General features: G+C 39.8%; 2 protein-coding genes across 4 annotated transcripts; one reads left to right on the top strand and one right to left on the bottom strand.

The window, feature by feature from the left end:
* Nucleotides 1-1,746: 1,746 nt before the first annotated feature.
* On the top strand, nucleotides 1,747-3,353 carry LOC117570186 (serine protease grass-like). The gene is made up of 6 exons (XM_034251669.2): nucleotides 1,747-1,811; nucleotides 1,873-2,039; nucleotides 2,091-2,295; nucleotides 2,362-2,404; nucleotides 2,468-2,649; nucleotides 2,711-3,353. The coding sequence occupies exons 2-6, from the start codon at nucleotides 1,917-1,919 to the stop codon at nucleotides 3,118-3,120; spliced, it is 963 nt and encodes a 320-aa protein (XP_034107560.2). The 5' UTR covers nucleotides 1,747-1,811; nucleotides 1,873-1,916; the 3' UTR covers nucleotides 3,121-3,353.
* A 579-nt stretch (nucleotides 3,354-3,932) lies between these two features.
* On the bottom strand, nucleotides 3,933-16,807 carry LOC117570185 (uncharacterized). 3 transcript variants are annotated; one of them, XM_034251667.2, is made up of 12 exons: nucleotides 16,580-16,807; nucleotides 15,136-15,811; nucleotides 13,615-13,750; nucleotides 12,400-13,499; nucleotides 11,806-11,868; nucleotides 7,125-8,366; nucleotides 6,731-7,063; nucleotides 6,356-6,673; nucleotides 5,899-6,046; nucleotides 5,628-5,827; nucleotides 5,089-5,272; nucleotides 3,933-4,623 (listed from the first exon to the last, which is right to left on the bottom strand). In XM_034251667.2, exons 2-12 carry the CDS (start codon nucleotides 15,248-15,250, stop codon nucleotides 4,326-4,328), a joined length of 4,137 nt encoding a protein of 1,378 aa, XP_034107558.1. In that variant the 5' UTR covers nucleotides 15,251-15,811; nucleotides 16,580-16,807; the 3' UTR covers nucleotides 3,933-4,325. The 3 variants fall into 3 exon arrangements, with proteins under 3 accessions (XP_034107558.1, XP_034107557.1, XP_051860585.1); XM_034251666.2 differs by having other exon boundaries at nucleotides 16,677-16,807; XM_052004625.1 differs by having other exon boundaries at nucleotides 16,684-16,807.
* Between the last annotated feature and the right edge of the window lie 1,287 nt (nucleotides 16,808-18,094).

The following is an 18,094-nucleotide window of genomic DNA, read 5'->3' as shown; positions in this document are numbered from 1 at the left end:
TTGCTCATATGTTTACATTTGATTTAAACAAATGTGTAATTCGAATCTTTTGAGTAACTATCCAGAATTAGATACATATATAAAAATAATAATAAAAAATATATAAAAAAGAGGAATTGTGGAGTCTAGCAGATCTGTTCTTACAATCCCTTTCCATATAATTTAATGTAAAAACGCCTTTATCTTGTCAGATTAAGGAGTTATAAAACTGGCATGTGTTCTTTAGATTTAGTTTATTAATAAACGTTAGTTACGAACAAGTAAGATAGTTACTGTCGACTGTCAGATACTTGTTACCCATTTCAATTAAAACAAAATCTACAAATATTTAAAATTAATATACTGAAGAATATATTTGGTATATGGATATAGTACAACATTCAAAATATTCCATAAAGTACAAAATATATCACGTTGTCAGCCAAAGCAACAAAGACCCAATTGTAGTAGGCATTTAAAAGTATTTTTATATCCGCTACCCATAGCATAGAAGGGTTTTATAACTTTGTGCTGGCAGGAAATGTATGTAACAGGTAGAAGGAGGCATCTCCGACCCTATAAAGTATACATATATATTCTTAAACAGCATCAACAGCCGAGACGATCTAGCCATGTCCATCTGTCCGTCTGTCCGTCTGTCTGTCTGTCCGTATGAACACCTAGATCTCAGAGACTTTAAGAGATAGTGCTATAATTTTATTCGACAGCATTTGTTATGTTTGCATGCAGATCAAGTATGTTTCAAATTTTTGTCACGCCCACTTCCGCCCCGCGCAAATCAACAAAAAACGTAATTTTGAAGCTAGAGTCTAATTTTGGTATATACAATAATAACTATAGTAGTTGTAATTCCTGAAAATTTGGTTGCGAGCAGATAAAAATTGTCGAAGTTATTAAAGAAATACTTTTGTATGGGCAAAAACGGTTTTAGTTGCTTTGGCCGACAATCTGGTATATAGTTCCGTCTATGGTATATTTTGAATGTGATACTATATCGATATAACAAATATACCATTTGCTACATTTTTAGTATTTTTGTAGTATTTACGGTATATTTTGAAAATAATACTGGAATATTTTGCTTTTATTCAAAATGGGTAGCGGGTATCTCACAGTCGAGCACACTCGACTGTAGTTTTCTTACTTGTTTAAATAAATTTTCATAAATACTGTAGATATTATTGTATGTACCAAAAACTCTAGCTATAGGTTCAAAATTACACTTGTTATGCGATTTTTTTCGATTTGAGGGGGTATGAAGGGCGTGGCAAACATTTAAAACATACTTGGTATGCTGGCAAAACTAACAAGTGATGTCTCTATCTATAGTCTCTGAGATCTATGCAAGTGTTTAGATGCTGATCGAGAATATATATACTATATACGGTCTTAGATTTCTCCTATTGCCTGTTACATACATTTCCTGCAAGCACAAAGTTATAATACTTGTTTTACATATCAGTTCGGGTATAATAATGTACAAGAATACGAAATAAAAATGCCAAATGTCCAGTGAAAATAATCGCTCTGCTATGCTTCATAAGCAGAATATTTTCATGATAATAAAAAACATATACTGGGCCATATGTTTTTTGTAGTTTGTGGAATTTTTTTATTTTTATATAACAATACAAAAGCAATAATATTTGCTTTCTTATGTATGTACATATATGGTTGAATAGTCGTAGTTAAGCAATTTGAAATTGGCACTCAGTTCCACTTTTGTGTTTCAATCGCAATGTACAAAATTAACGTGCTATTTTTGGCTTTCGGCTTAACATTCGCTTTTGCGCTTATCTCTGAAGGAAATGGTACAGTATAAGATATAGAAATTTGGTGTGTTTGCTATCAATTTATAATATTAACATTTAGCGGATGAAGAGTGCATAAGACGCGATTCTAAACCTGGATATCGTATGCTCCTAAGGAAATGTTCATTCATATCTAATATATTTGTAAGAAAAAAGAAAGGAACTCAACTCTCAGCTGATAATATCTTCTACATCCAGAATTCAAACCTTGAAAAAATAAATAAAACGGTAATTTATTATTTATTTCTTCAAATTCATATACAATACTTTACTTTTTAGGTATTTGTGTGCTGTGAAGAAAATGAAAAGATTGACCAGGCAATTCATAATCTGTCAATAGAGGATTGCGGGAGATTTGCAATTGATAAGATAATGGGGGGTCAAGAAATTCAATTAATGTCGAGACCGTGGTTGGCTCTTCTTTATTTTAAAACCAAAAATGGAAGTTATGCTTTCAAGTGTGCTGGTACTTTGATAAACAAACGTAAGAGAATACATTGAACATTTACTTTTATGATCATGTTTTTCTCGATTGCTTTTTTCTTTTCAGGTTACGTGTTAACAGCTGCTCATTGCTTCTTAGATCAAGAACTGTAAGCCATCTGCACCTAAAATCTTATTTAATGTGTGTAATTTAAGAAATGTTTTTATCATAGACTATCAGTCCGTTTGGGAGAACATTACATAAGTCAGGAAAGAGATTGCAGGGGAGATTTTTGTGCGCCACCAGTTGAGGATATTGACATTGAACGTATTTTCGTGCATGAAAAATACTCGCGTGTTACTCGTCATAATGATATTGCTCTAGTAAAACTCTCGAGAGACGTGGAAGTCAAAGGTATTTAAAATGAAAAAAACTGTACTTGAAACTTTACATTTAATTTCTTTACTATTCGTAGAAAACATTACGCCTATTTGTTTGCCCACCAACTATGATCTTCAACAAGAAGTCAATAATATGGCAAAATTCCATGTGACTGGCTGGGGTAAAAACGAAAATGGGCCGTTTTCAGATTTTCCGAAGCAAGCCCGTTTAAATCGTATAGATCGCTTACAATGCCAAAACTCTTATCCTAGTCGAGAAATCGTTTCCACACAAATCTGCGCAGGTGGCGTTGGATATGATTCCTGCAAAGGTGACTCTGGAGGTCCATTGTCGTATATAAAGTATTTGAATGATTATCAACGGATTGTTCAGTATGGCGTGGTTAGTATTGGAAAACGTGAATGCGGAAATGGAAGTCCTGGTGTTTACACAAACGTAGGCAGTTATATACGCTGGATAGCCTACAAGATTGCCACCAAATGAACGAAGCAGTAAAATTGATCAGTACATCATTTGAATAAGCATCTGCCTATGTATGCCTATGCCTTCCTATGTATGTTTATATTCACTGCGTGCTTTCACTTCACTGGAAATTATTTCTTTGGTTTAGTCTCGCCAAAGAATCCGCAGATGTCTAACGTAAATATCAAAACTTATTTCTTCTTTATTTTTTATGTAGTTATCTGTATCAAAAATGTATATTGTTAATAAAGCTTTTCAACACATATTGCGAATATGATAAAATGATAAATAATAAATGATGGAATTTGGTCGGAAACTTATCCAGATAAGAATTAAGAAAGCTGTACACCAAATAAATATACAGAAAAAATATTAAAATATATCAAACCATATTTTCAGGAATCATAATTATTGTAGTTATTATTGTGTGTACCAAAAATCTAGTTTTTTTTTTATGAAAATTGAAAATTATGAAACCAACCTTATCTGCGTGCAAAAATAACAAGTCCTGTCCAAAAAAGAAAATTTGAGCTCTATATCTTATAGTCGCTGATATCTAGGTGTTCATACGGACAGACGGGCGGGCAAAGGATAAATAGAGTAAGGTCGATAGAGTAATCCTATTCAAAATTATATTTATATTCCGAAACTAGAAGACAACTTAATTAAAGCGAAGTTATAGGCTCTCCCGTTCAATTCTTCAGTGCGTATGCTTAATATTTCCTTTTTGTGTTGATCTTACACTAAAAAGTATGCAACAAATTTTTGGATATATGCCATTAAATGATTTCAAGTTTGGAAAGATTAAAAACTACAATTTAAGAATACGATCAAGTTATAACCGCTCTGCAGTTAGCTAGTATTTATTGTTAATCGTATATGCTAGATGTGATTGAACTTAAATACGAAAGTACACAATGCAATATTTTAACGCGCAAACACACGAATCTGTGATTAGCGATCGAAAAGCTTGCATATTAAAATTAATAAGTTAATTGGGTATTTTTCATTTTTGATTATGACGGAAAATGGTATCCAATCTCATTGAAAATCACAACGACACATTGTGAGAAGTAACTTATTCGCCATTGTTATGAGTAAATACGGTTAAATCTAGTGTAAAGACGGGGGTGGAGAGGCAGGTTTCTACAACTATTTGAGGGGGCAAATCTGATAATGGGATCTACTTAATTAAGCTGTGATGATGTCGCCGACTTTGCGTGTCGCTAGCACGTCTCCTTGTTGCAATCAACGAAATTACTAAACTCGGTTGCATTTGGCGGCCCCTCGCTATACAGATACGTGACGGGCCAGAGGCGAGCGGCGGCAAAATCACTGAGACTCTGTAGACCTCCAGGTCGTGGCGGATGTTGGGTGTATTCACTGCTTGCTGCTGTCGCCGGCTGCAGTGGCTTGTGCTTTTGCTTCTGCTTCGAGCTCAGGTTTGAGAGCTTGGTGCTGTTGCCAGGATAATAGCGATCGCTGCATTTGCGCCACTGATCCGCCTCGTCGCCCACAAAGCACCTGGAAGATGAGAAATATTATTAATTGTATGAATATTTATTGAATTTTTATTTGCAAACTCAATATAGTTCTTTTCAAAATCTGAGCATAGCTTCTTTCAAATTTTCTGAAGAAATATATGGGCATTAGTTATGTAGGATCTCACAAATATTTTTGAATTTTCTACCAATAGCCGTGGAAGGAATTTACATAACTTTGTGGAAAATTTTCTATAAGTAATCAATAAAAACGATTATCGTAAATTTAGATTTAACTGTTTTTTTTTAATAATTTTTTCCGGTATTCAGCAGGTACTGATTACTGATCGGCAAGAACAATTTAATGATTGGTTATCAAAATTACCTCTTGAATGAGGACCAAAAGTGTAAAATCCATGTTATTCTATTGCAATACAATTTGGTTGCTCAACTCTAAGCATAAATTGTAAGTACACTCCGAAGAGCTATAAGTCAATGAGCTACTTACCAGGGATAGTCGAAGCCACGACTGTAGCCACAGGGATGATCGGTCTTGCAGCAGTAATCCCAGGAGCCGACCTCGGCGCCATCCGTTTCGCAGGAGTAGAAACCCGTGATCAGGTTCTTCTCGCAAGGACTGCTGCGACGACATGGCTTTCCAGAGACCGTATAATGGCGCCAGGCTGTGTCTCCTTCGATGCGTTGTGAGGCGAATGAAACGTTAGTAAAGTTTGTTCATTTCTTTTCTATTTTTTTGTAGAACAGTTGCTGGTTAGACATGCGCAACAGTTGGGTTAGTATTTAAAAAAGGGAGGGAATTGGATTGGATTCGCCAATGAGGTTACTGTACAATTATTTACATTTTCCGCCTTTACAAGCTAATTACGATTACACATAATACAACATTACTATCTAGGTTAAGTTACATGTACATATAGTATGAGTAGCTTGGACAGGGGGCTGGGGGACTGGAGCACTGTCAGCTGTTGCCCACATGGGTTATTTACACAATAATGGACGTGCAACAGGTTAAGATTGTCAGTTTACCCGGTTCGCGGAATATGTCCATGCGACGATCATTATTCACCCGCGAACCTCCGATCGTATTCACTTTATCGCGACATGTCCAATCGAAGGGATTCCACGCAAACAGCCAGTAATCTTTTCTATCTTTCGTGTGCTCATAGTGCACATCAAGCTTCAGCTCTGTCTGATCTAGGTCTGACATCTCACAGGCTCCATTTGGACTGAGGATAGAGAATGTAAAGTATGGGAGTAAGCATAATAGTTATAGACTTTTTCCTTTATATGTATCTACCCATAGCTAAAGGCGTAGCATTTGAACTGCGTTGTCTCTCTGAAGCGTATGCATTCCTTCTTGCAAGCCATTTCCGAGGGCACTGAGATGGCCTTCTTGATCGCAGGTGGCAGCAGCCTGGCAGGAGAGCCATAACCAAGATAACAGACTGAGAAAAAGGGGATTAGAAAGAAAAGTAATATATAATTAAATAAAATAAATATAATTATTTTTTATGGATGAACAATGGTATGAATTATGGCTTGTAAAAAAGAATAAAATATATCTCTAACTTAAATAAAATTGTGTGAGTCATGAATAAAACTAATGAGAATAATATAATTTAAGTGAATTTTAAAATTTTGAGATTTTATAATATTTTATTTTATTTGAAATTAAAAATATGTAATTAAAAACTGAATATATATATAATAATAAGGTTGAATTCAACACAAACCAAAAATCTTTTTCTACTTACGCTTCTTGTGCTTTTCATCCATTATAGGTTGAATCTCGCATCCATGTCCATAGCTGGCACGCTCAAAGATGTCAAAGGCGGCGTCCAATATAAGATGACGTTCCTTGTCCATGTCCCTCACTGGCCAATCGCTCAGCTGGCAGTTGTCGATGACGCCTGCATGTCGCTGCTGTCCATAGCGGAAGGCAAAGGCGCGGCAGGTGAATTTTGTGGAACGGATGCACTCCATCTCACACTCGCCCACTGTGCGCACTGTGAGCGAATCCCGCACAATCGACTTAAAGAAGCGCGTGGCATCGATGGCGCGGAAGAAGCATTCTACCAAAATATTATAATTGAATAAGAATTCTCCTTTGTGACTAATCCTTGACTTACGTGCATTGCGTGGATCGGAGAGCGCGGTACTGGGACCATCGCTACGTCGTGGCGGCTGTCGACAGACATCCATGTCATCGGCCATGGAATAGATATCGTAATCGCGATCGGGCTCAATGTCCACGTAATAGTCGAGCATGTTGACGGGCCGATCGCACAGCATGCAATTGTCGCGACCCGCTTGATTGTAGCGATAGCTGTAGGTGTGGCAAATGAAACTGGGTCGCTGATCCGAGCACAAGCGTTCGCATTCCGTCAGCGTGGGCACATTGAAAGCATGCTTCACAGCGGTCTTGTGCAGTCGGAAGCCCTCGCTCGTCTTTGCCGAACATTCTAAGCGGATAGGTGTTTCAATTGTAGTGTTTATTTTAGCAGTAAAACTTGATAAGCTTACCATCTGGCCCGGGTCGACGTGTCCACTGACGTCTATAGTCGTTGTGATGTCTCGGATAGTCGTGATCGTAGCTGGAGCCGGGATAGCGCAGCACAGCATTCGATTCACGCGGTGGTTCGCGGTGGCCAGGGGGACCCAGTTCAAAGTAGTTAAAGTCATGCTGATCCTTGCGGCGCTGCGATTCACTCAGACTCCATTGAGAGCTGTGTTTGCTGCCGCCGCCGCCATAGCTGCCACCATAGCTGCCCCAGTTCTCCTCGGCTCCAATGAGGTAAGGCACAAACTTGCTGGGCTTTTTGTAGGCGCCACTGCCTGGCCTCGGCAGCGGACCATCGCGATCGAGGTAGTTGTGTGCTGGCCCCGTGACAGGCGGTCCGGGTGGTCCCGGAGGTCCTGGTGGTGGACCTGGCGGGCGATATGGCGAATAATCGCCACCTGGTCTGTATGAAGGTCTGTACTTGTCAATGCGGTCGGTCTCTGGTCGAGGTGGACGATAGACGGAGCTGTCGTAGCCCGAGCTGCTGGGTAAGGTCTCCCAGCGATCGCTAGGTCTGTAGGGACGTGGGAAGTCGTGGCGATCTATGTAATCGGGACGCGAGGCCGAGTGATCACCAAAGCTGCTGGGCGGCGTATGGCCAAAATAACCAGAACTGGAGCCATGTGAAGAGAATTCATATGACGAGGAGGATGAATGGGAGCCATGATACTCCGAGGAGCCGTAAGGACGATGCTCATAGGAACCCGGTGGACCCGATGGACCGCGATAATGATCGACAGCTGTGCTGTGTGGCGATGGAGGAGGACCAGGACGATAATGATCACGATCGCGATCCAAATAGGGGCCACTGCTGCTGGGTCCAGGTCCTGGACCGCTGCTGGGCTTGAAGTAGATGGGATTGCTGGAGATGGGACCCTTGGAGCAGTCCTGACAGATGTTGCGACGACAGCTGCTCGGCGCATTGCGATCACGCTCGTAATAATCGTAGTCGGGATGGCGCAACAAATTCGTGTCTCGTCGATTGGCACTCGAGTACAAATCCATTTGGGAGAGTGGAATTTCAATGAGCTCACAATCGCCTTGACCATGGCCGGAGGGATCCAGGCGATAGTTAAAGCCCTCGCACATGAAGCGCTTCTCATGGCCGCACTCTCGCATGCAGTCCTCGACGCGTTCGCACGAGATGGAGCGACGCACCCAATGGGGCGCAATGCGCTTGCCCGCCAACACTCGCCGGAAGCAGGCTGCAATAAGATGAAGATGCAATGGCAAAGATGCAGAAATCTATTGGAATGGAGAGGTTGACTCGTAGTCGTTGAGTTGAGCAAACCAAAAAGCGCTGCTCTAACTCTAAGTCTAACTTCAGCTCTGAGTTGTAGCTGAAAGTCAGTGAAGCGTTTGAAGCGCCAGAACTAAAGATCGGTGGAGGGAGAGTACGGTGGAGGGGGGGGGGGGAGACTACATGTTGCTTCACGTTCACGTATTTTCTTGTGTTGTGTTGTGTACTCCATCGTCACATCCGCTGCTGCTGTAAATTATGTTCGAGTCATGTTTTTAGCGACGCCTCCCACACACACCCTGCCCCCAAAAGTCAGCCTTCGCTTCAGATAATCTTCGCTAAAATTGCTACCAACCGAGAGGTTCTTCTTCGCTTTGGCTTCGCCAAATTATGCAAATTACTTTAATACGCACGTCTTTTGGGTTTTTTGGCCAGTGCATTGACCGAGTTATGAACTCTTCTCAGACCCATTCCCTGCCCCTTACCTTTGGCATCCTCCACAATAATAATGGTACTGCTGATGTCGCTGCTGCCACTGCCACCGCCGCTGCTACTGCTACCACTGACACTGTGCCGCGTAGGACTCACAAATTTGGCATGGCTGCCACAGAAAAGAGGCAGCCACAATAGCAGCAGACCGTACATCACTTGCAACCGCATTGGAACGCGCTCAACGAAGCACTAACAGCACCCCCAACAAAAAATCCAAAAAATATGATTTACTTGCTTATAAACTTGTGTGCTATTTTTTTTTATTTAAATTTGTTTTTAGTCGCTATGATGCTCAGCGGTTACGTAAGCGCGTTGCGTTTCAATTTCAATTGGAATTTCTGTGTGTGTTTTGTTTTGTGTCACAATTAGAAAATTTTAATGCCAAATGACTAGCTGAACACAGCAGCCATTACACACACACTCGCTCACACACACTTTCACACTCGTTAGCACAGGATACGCATTTATTTCCGGCGGATTTGTACGACGCGCAGCGATGGCGATTCTAATGGCGAATGAGCAGCTGCTGTGGTCAAGCTTGCGGTTTTATACGCTAATAGAAAAATCGCGCGCGTTTTTCGCGCCGACACCGTGAAAAACTCGAAAAGCGAAACAAAAATGAGAAAAGCTTTGTGCGAGCTTTTTTTCTCGCTATCTGAATTTGTTCTCGCTCTACGCTTGGCGCATTGTTTTAGGGCTCTGCCCAGCGGGGGGGCGTTTTGCGTGGAGCCTTGAGTCGTGTTTTTAATGAGTATTTTTGGTCAGCAGATTGCTTATCTTTGATTCAGATGAAAATACGGGGGCAAGAAACACTTGCGGCGGAATTATGAGAAGACTCACATGTACCACACGAGGTAACAAAGCGTAACCTGACGTCACTCAAGGATGCCGTAAGATCACCGCAAGTTAGATAGTCTGCACTTCAAAGCGACATTCTCAGAAATCGCCAAAGAGTTGAAAGCAAAGAATTTCGTCAAGCAAGCATGTTCTTAATGTAGAAAACATAAAATTAAGAAAATATATTTGCAACAGCTTATTAAGTATCATACTTAGTATATTTTTTTAAAAAATATATATCAAATTTGAACTATGTCTGTCTGGCATTTAATACCGTTAACATGTTTGTTTTTTAATTAAATGATGGAAACTTTAAAGTTTCTTTAATTACGTTGCAGTTCGTTGCTTAAGTCTTTTGTTTTCTTAGCACTGAATAATAGCTAAAAACATTTTGCCAAATAATTTTAAATTGACTACAAATAACAAGCAGTTTTATAAATGTCCACTATAAATTATGTAGAGAACTGTTAAACACTTTTAATGTCTTAACGATGCAGTTCGTTGCCTGAGTCTTTCGTTTTCTTAGCACTTGAAAATTAACTGAGAATATTTCTATAAATATGCCAAATGTCCAGCTATAATTTAGCAGCGCTTCAGTAAGTTCTGAGCAAATATTGTGAATTCTAATCAAGAACTTTCAAGCTTTTTCTTTGTTTGCAAGCTTTTTCATACCGCTGCCATAGCGCGCTGCTAACATGCATAATTCATATTTAATATGAAGCTCGTTGCCCAAGTCTTGGCAATCGCATTGATCTAACGTCTCTTCTTCGCCCTTAGGCCGACTGTTTGTGAGACATGATCGAGGCACAAAAAGTCAGACAAGTTGAGCGCATTTCCGTTTCTTAATCAATGTCACTGCTGTCATTTCAATGGCCAACTGCATTGGCGGTAAGCTTTTTTTGTGCATTGCTGCTGCTGTTTTGCTTAATTTGCATACAATGCAGGCCTATTGCTAGGGGCAAAAGAGGGAGGCAGGGTCGCTTGTTCAAGTGCAGTTGCTCTTGCACAATTTTAGAAGAAGAAAAAACACCCAAAAAACTACAGAGCGAAATAGGAAAGAGAAGTAAGAAACACTTCCGTTTGTAAGCTGCCTCGTATTATGCTTATCTTCGAGGCAAAGATCTGTCCCACGCCTAATAAAGTCAACTAACTAACTCGCACGCAGACGAGTGGCAATTTAATTACGCTCTCGACAGTTGTTGTCAGATCGTAACTAGCTACACTTGAACCGAACTTGGCTTATGTCACCGGCTGCCCAAAAAGTTCATACTTCGTCACAGTCGAGAACTCCCAAAGGAAGTGGAGTTCAGATCACCAAATTATAAATGACTCTTTGATGAGTTGGCAGCGTAATTTTAGAATTGTCATCAATCTTTCTGCACTTGACAAGCCTGTACCGTAAATTCTTCAACTCAACGCTGACATCATATCAAAGAAGTTGTATACCAAAAAACATTATAATAATTATTAAAAACAAGGCGAACAAAAATTATATATAATTATTTTTGTGTTGAACTCGATCGCATCGATAACCCACTTTGCCTGACATTTTTGCCATTTTTCGCTTAAACTTTGCCCGACATTTGTTCATTTGTTTTGTTGTCCACACCATGAGCTCTAGTTAGGCATTATTCAATTTTGTTGATGTTGTTGTTGTTTAGTATGTAAATGTTTTTTTTTTGGGCACATGCAACCACCCACTCGACTAGCGAGACTGCGCTTTATGTCAGTCTAATGGGTTTTTAGTTTTGTTACGCAAATAAAAGCCAAAACAAAAATCTGGGTCAACTGACCCTCCCGCCTACAATGTCACACCCGCTCCCTCTTCCACTCCCTTCGGCCACAGCCTCTCATCTTTGTACCGCACGTAATGAGTTTTAATTGTGCGCAATGTTAATACTACCACTTTCAGTTAGTTTGTTACGATCTAACCCAATATTATATAGTATTTCATGGTAGTAAAACCCTTCACACAGTCTGCTCTGTTAGCTCTGATCGCGAATCCAAAATTAGTTGGGACGTGGTTATGATTTATCAGCAATATTAATGTTTATTAAAATTAACTTTATACTCACCATTCATTTCATCCATGGGATATCGATCACGATCTCTATCTCCAGGCATGGGCATGGGACGATCTGTCGATTGGAAATGAGCAAGAAGTGGGGTTAAGAGTATTCTATTTTGACGATTGCTTTTACTTTCTATGAATAGCTTATAGTGTTACCTATAAGGTTTCACTCATCTTTCTTATTATAAATATTTGTAACAAAAGTAGTGTAGTAAACTCAGAATACGATATCCTTTTATTTTTTATTGCTTTTAATATCAATCACATCTCCAACACAATCTCATTCATATCTTATCTCTATTGCGTTCTCTAAAATCTTCATTTCAGTATAAATGATTAATATTGGCTCTATAAAAATGTAGTAAAATAGTCTTTAGCTTCTTTTCTGCAGAAATATTAATTTTCTTCTTGAAAATAAAAATAAATAAAATAATAATAAAATTTGTTATTAAAATATTGTATTGAATTTCCAACTAATTTTCTCATTCTTCTCTGATTTCAACAGCTTCATACTGCAATTGCTTTAGACTAAGTCTATAACTAAACCCTGATTCTAATTATTCTCTTTACTTCGTTAATCAGCAGTGTCCTTACTTACTTTTGTTACCCTGCATGTAATCCTCGGGATTAAAGTAGGTGGCTATGGTTTTATCATCGTCGTAGCCTCCATAGCCATCGGGACGCATAACGCTGCCATTGCGTCGCACATAGTCATCCCTTGGTGGCGGTGGTCGGTCGTATGATGGTGGACGTGCCGAGGAGCCTGGTCCAGGACCTGGACCAGGTCCATAGCCACCATCGTGGGGAGCATGAGCTGGCGGATCAGGTCGATTTGTGTAGTCGGGACGTGGCTCGCGATGTCCATCGTAGTTGGGTGTCGGACGTGGACCGTAGGAACTTTCTGGCGGAGTGGAGCTGTCGTAGGGACGCGCTGGCGATGGACGCGGATAGTCGGGACGATCGTCGTTGTAATCCGGACGTGGTGGGTAGCCTGGGCGCTCTGCAGAAGTGGGACGCAGCGTTGTGGGAGAATAGCGCTCAGGTGTACCATAGCTATAGCCATTGCCGTAACCCAGACCAAACACTGGACGCGGCGGTCCATGGGGCGTGGGATGCACGCCTTCCTCATCCAGTGGCCCGTAGGCGGGTCTATAATGATCGTCCACCTCGGGCACATTGGCCGCATAGCCGCCGGGTATGTAGGCATTCTCGTTGGGCGCCGGATAGTTGTGTTCGTAGAGCGTGGGATACTTGTAGAGCGGATAAATCTCCTGCGAGAAGTACAAGCGATCTCCGACGCCAGGTGGCGGCAGTGTGGGACCCGACGGCGGCGGCAGCTGTGGCAGTGGCGGTGGGGGACGAGGCGAGTCGGGGGGACCTGTATGCGGTGTGGGATTCACGACGAGCACGGGCGTGTTGCCCACATCCAGCGGTCGATTGGGCAGATTCACTGGCGTTACGCCAGTGCTGATCGGACTTGGGGCACCATCAAGTTGGCCAATCGAATTGTCGCTCAAATCAAAGCAATTCGTTTTGCGCGCATACAAATCAAAGTCGGGATCGAAAATGATGCCACTTGGACGAGTACTGTACTGTTCACCGTCGCCTCCTCCGCCGCCGCCGCCGCCTCCATTGGCTCCGCCGTTGCCATACTGTTCCGATGACAACTGACATGTGCCGTTTCCGCGTCGATGCACACTGCAAAAATGGGCATGAAAGATTTTGTATTTTGTATTTTCGTTGGGTAATCGCAATAGCAATTGCCAATTGCAATTGCTTTGCTTTTGTTACTGTTACTGTTGCTGTTGCTCACCCGAATGAGATGGCCTGACACTTCTCTCCCGCCTGCAGGCACTTCTCCTTGCACGTCTTCAGCGAGTTGGTGTCATCGGTGCGGAAGGTCTTCTCAAATGGCAGCATCGCCTCCAATGCAACGCGTTCGAAACAGTCTGCAAATAAAACGCCAAATGCAAAAGCAAACAAATTACAAATCGTTAACTGCAATTGGCCGAAAAGTTCACTACACTCTTGGGCAACTGCAACTCTGATGCCAACTCCAACTCGAATTGACGATGGCGTCATCGTTTTGTGCCTCACTTGCACTTTCAAGGCCACTTCTCCTGTTTTCTGTATTTATTTTTTTTTTAGTGGTGCTTCACTGTATGGTAGGTTAGTTTTATTGGCTCTTTCAATTGTTAACTACATATTTTGTGCTCTTTTGTTCTTTATTTAAATTTCCATTTGTGTAGCTGAATTCTTAGTTGGCTTGCGTGCCGCGTGGACGCAGTTGACTGCCATTAACCCATGTATGGCCCATAGGTGGGACATAGTTAGCCATAGAACTCCACACGCTTCCATGAATTATTCAATAAGGTCAACGAGAGACAAAAGTTCTGCTGAGGTTACTCTTGCGCTTATGATGCCTGATGATTTGGGTCTCATTTCTATATAAATTGTACTGGCCTTAACCAAAATTTCAGCTAATCCCCAAGTGCATGTGGCTCTGCAATCGTTTTTGGTAACTTTATTGTTTTCTCAGATATATTGTGTGGAAATGAGGTTAATCTTTAATTAGAAGGTCAATATCTATTTTTGGCTTTAGCTCAATAAATATAATAATTACTAATATAATTACTAATGTTTTTTTTTTAATGTAATATATTTTGAATTTATCAAAGTAATTTAATGTTAAATGTTTTCAACATTGCTTTGGACACAAATCTCAAAATATTTAAAGTAACAATTATCCGAACGTCCGAGATGCTATTATTTCCAATGTAGTAGCTTATGTTAAGCTACTATATATACTACTATACTACAAAAATAAATAAAATGTTGGAAATATTATTATTTGAATAAAATTTATGCTCAAGCCAAGAGTTAAATTTACCATGATGCCTTTTTAGAATTATAATTTCAATAAAAGTATGATCTAAAATACTTTGTTTTCCTCTCATTATCCTAACTAGATTTGTAAGACTTTAGTTCAACTTTTATTTTAGCTTGATATCTATTCCATTAAATTTAATCTCTAAGAATTAGTGAATTTATCAAATTCTTGACATTTTTATAGCTCTGTCCACCATTGTTAAGCACTTTAAGAAAAAACTTTAAAGTTCCCAAAACTATACTGTTTTGCCATATTCGTAATCTAAAGTCTTAAATCTGGCTTCCTCCCATAATAGTGTTCATTAATTACTCAGACTATTATTAGAGTGCAAAAATAGTTGAACAATTCTTTAAATATATAATTAGTGGCATGCTGTAATAGATTCGACTATGCCGTCATCATCATCATCATCATCATCATAGTCAGACACTTCGATTTTCTTACCATTTCGTGCCGAGACGAGTTGATTATCCACTGTGAGTGCTGCCGTGAGATTCCAGAGCAACTGCAACAGCCAGAGCAGCAGCAGACTGCGCTGCCTGAAGTTTGTTTTAAGCATTTCTTTTTTCTATTTACTATTTTTAGATATTTCACTTGAAGTTTCCCTTTTTATTTTTGCAACTTCTTTATCGTCACAATTGCACTTCCTTTAGCATTTTATTGAGAGAGTTTGAGTTTGAGTTCGCGATCAAGTTTGAGTTTGAGTTAGAATTGAAGTCGGAGTGGGACTTCAAGTGGACTGTGTGAGGCGACGGGAGTTTGGGAACTGAATAGCACTGCAGAGCGTCAGAGACGTAGAAACCTTCTGTTTCGATTTCTGTTGCTGCTTCCTCAGTTGTTTGTATATCGGCTCTTTCTTTCTCTTCCTCCTTTCTTTCTTTCTTTTTTATTTTTTTATTTCGTATTGTATTTTTTTTTTTTTTGCTACATTCGCGTGCCAATGGGCTTCATTTCTTGCTGTTTCTATTTCTTTTTGAGTCTGTGCTTCAGTTTGTGGCTTTCGCGTTACGTTTCGCTACTTTTCACATTCTTTTCACCGTTAATTATGTTGCCAAAATATGCAAAGATCGTTAAAGATGAGTTGTGGGATCGCTCGTTATTCATGGGCTTCACTTTGCTGCTACATTTCGTATTAATGTGTTCAGTTCGGAGTTAAGATCAGTAATATTACAATGTGAGTGTGTGTGAAATTGTGTGTGAGAGAGCGTGTCAATAACCCGGAGTTCTTTTGGGCATCTCCTCACAAGTTCTGACTGGAGTTCGAGCCTATGACCTTTTGAGCAAAGTTTTTGGCCACTTTGGTAATTAACATTTTTGAATGACAAAGTGCTCAGCAATGCGTAAATACTACAATTGCCATCATTGCCGCCCGTCGCAGTTGGCCAAATGTAAAACCGAAAAACCAAATATAAAACAATAACAAAAACCAGCTACAAACATTTTTAATTATTGCGAGCAGCGGCGAGAAAGAGGGAGAGACAGAGAGAGAAGGCAGCATTCAAAATGGCAATTAATTTATTATGACAGTCAAGAAAATAAAATAAGCAAAGTTTAAGCAAAGCTATCAAAAGTGTGCATGATTTATTGGCTAAGCAAAAAATGCTAAAAGCTGCTCTTTAGAATAAGATTCTGAAATAAATCTAAAAATACTCGTAAAGTGAAAATTTCACTTAAGCTTTTCCGTCGCCTTTCCGCTCCATGACGACCGACCGAATTAAGCTGAGAAATGTAGCAAAAACAAAAAATAATAAAGAACAAGCGAGAGCTAACGGTTAATTTGATTGCCAAGCTTCCGTTGCGCTTTGACACTTTGCGAATTCCGGTTAATGACAAGAAAGCTCTCACACCCAAAATCACACGCACACACACATATGAAACCTGCACACACATGCAAATTTCTAAATGCAGCACAAATTTTAGTTGACTTGCTTTGATTTAAATCATTTCTGTTGTTGCTATTTATTTTAATTATTTCTTTTTTTTACTTTGTACTTCTTTTTATTTTTAGTTTTTTTTTGTATTTGTATTTATTTTTTGCAAGCCGCTTTCGTTTCTCGTTTGAGTTTCGTTTCGTTTGGCTGCTGACTCGAACTCAAACGCCGATCCGCACTCGCTAAACAATTGAAACTGAATAAAAATTCTGATTTAGTTGTATTCGAAACTCATCGGATGAGCAGAAAGCAGCGCTGCTGGCAGCGCAGTCAGCAGCATCGTAGGCAGAGGTAACACAACAAAAAAGCATAGCACTCTTTTGTTGATGCTTAGTCTCTGTTGTTGTTGTTGCTGTATTAGCTGTGTGTTGTTGTTGTTGTTGCTGTTGCTGTCTCTGGCGTTTACGGCATTTAGATTTGAACTTAGCTGTGGCAGCGACGCGACGGCAGCAAACTTCGCCCGAGGCACTGGAGTTTGGCGCTAGAGATCATCATTATCATCATTAGCATTACCCCGCCATCCCCCTCCACCTTGCGCTATTGCCCCGCCCTTCAGCAGAGAGGCCTGGCGCTTGCCTTGATCGCATCGTCGCTGACTTTTCTCTGTCTCTTTGCTTGCCGCGCATTTCCTCTAATAGTCGCGGCAATGACTCACGAAAATCGTTACAAAATGAAAATGTAACAAGAAATATTTATGCTTTCTGCTGCATGCCAACTTTCACACACTCTAACCGTAGATTTTTGTTGAAGTGTGGTTAAGAACTTTTTTAGTGAACTTTCATCTTTATATTTTTAAACACTATTTTATTAATTTTCGGTTGCTGTCTTGATTTACTACAAATTTGTTTTTAGTTACGAATATAAGAATTATTTATTTTTATATACTACTTATATTGAATTTTATTTTCAACTACTTAAACACTTATTTATTAATTGTTCGTCAGAATTTATTTATTTAGTTTCATTATTTTCTTTTATGAAATTCTATAATGTTTTTAATACAATTTTAGAAATCTTATTTGTATCTGATTCTTGGAAATGGCTTTTTAAAATAAATATTGTAGTTTCGCTATTTAGATTACTTCTGTGCTTCTCAGTTCACAAATGTATTCCGCTTCTTTGCAGTAGCTAAGTAACCCAACTATATAAGGTATCAGTCAGAATGGTGTGTGTGCAATTAGAAACAAGTGTTTCTGGACTGGAAGCAGTTGCTAGTCGACAGTTGTAGAATTAGTGGAGCACTTGAAGTGGAAGCAAACTGAGTTTGTTTAGAACACAGGGCTAGACGGATTCTACTTAGTTTACGCTTTGTTAGAGCTCAAATTTAAATTGAATGAGCTGCTTGGCCATTGCTCGTTTCATTTCTTAGTTAGCCAATGCAACTGAACTTCGGCTTAAATTAGAAGCAAAGCCAAGCGTCTATGGAAGTCTCTGAAGCGTTAATTGGTGCAAGTTTTCACTGCAACAACGAA

Source organism: Drosophila albomicans, chromosome 3 (assembly GCF_009650485.2).
Source record: "Drosophila albomicans strain 15112-1751.03 chromosome 3, ASM965048v2, whole genome shotgun sequence".
Classification (NCBI taxonomy): domain Eukaryota; kingdom Metazoa; phylum Arthropoda; class Insecta; order Diptera; family Drosophilidae; genus Drosophila; species Drosophila albomicans.
Note: the sequence above shows the minus strand (reverse complement) of the source record. Positions and strands in the feature narration are given on the sequence as shown.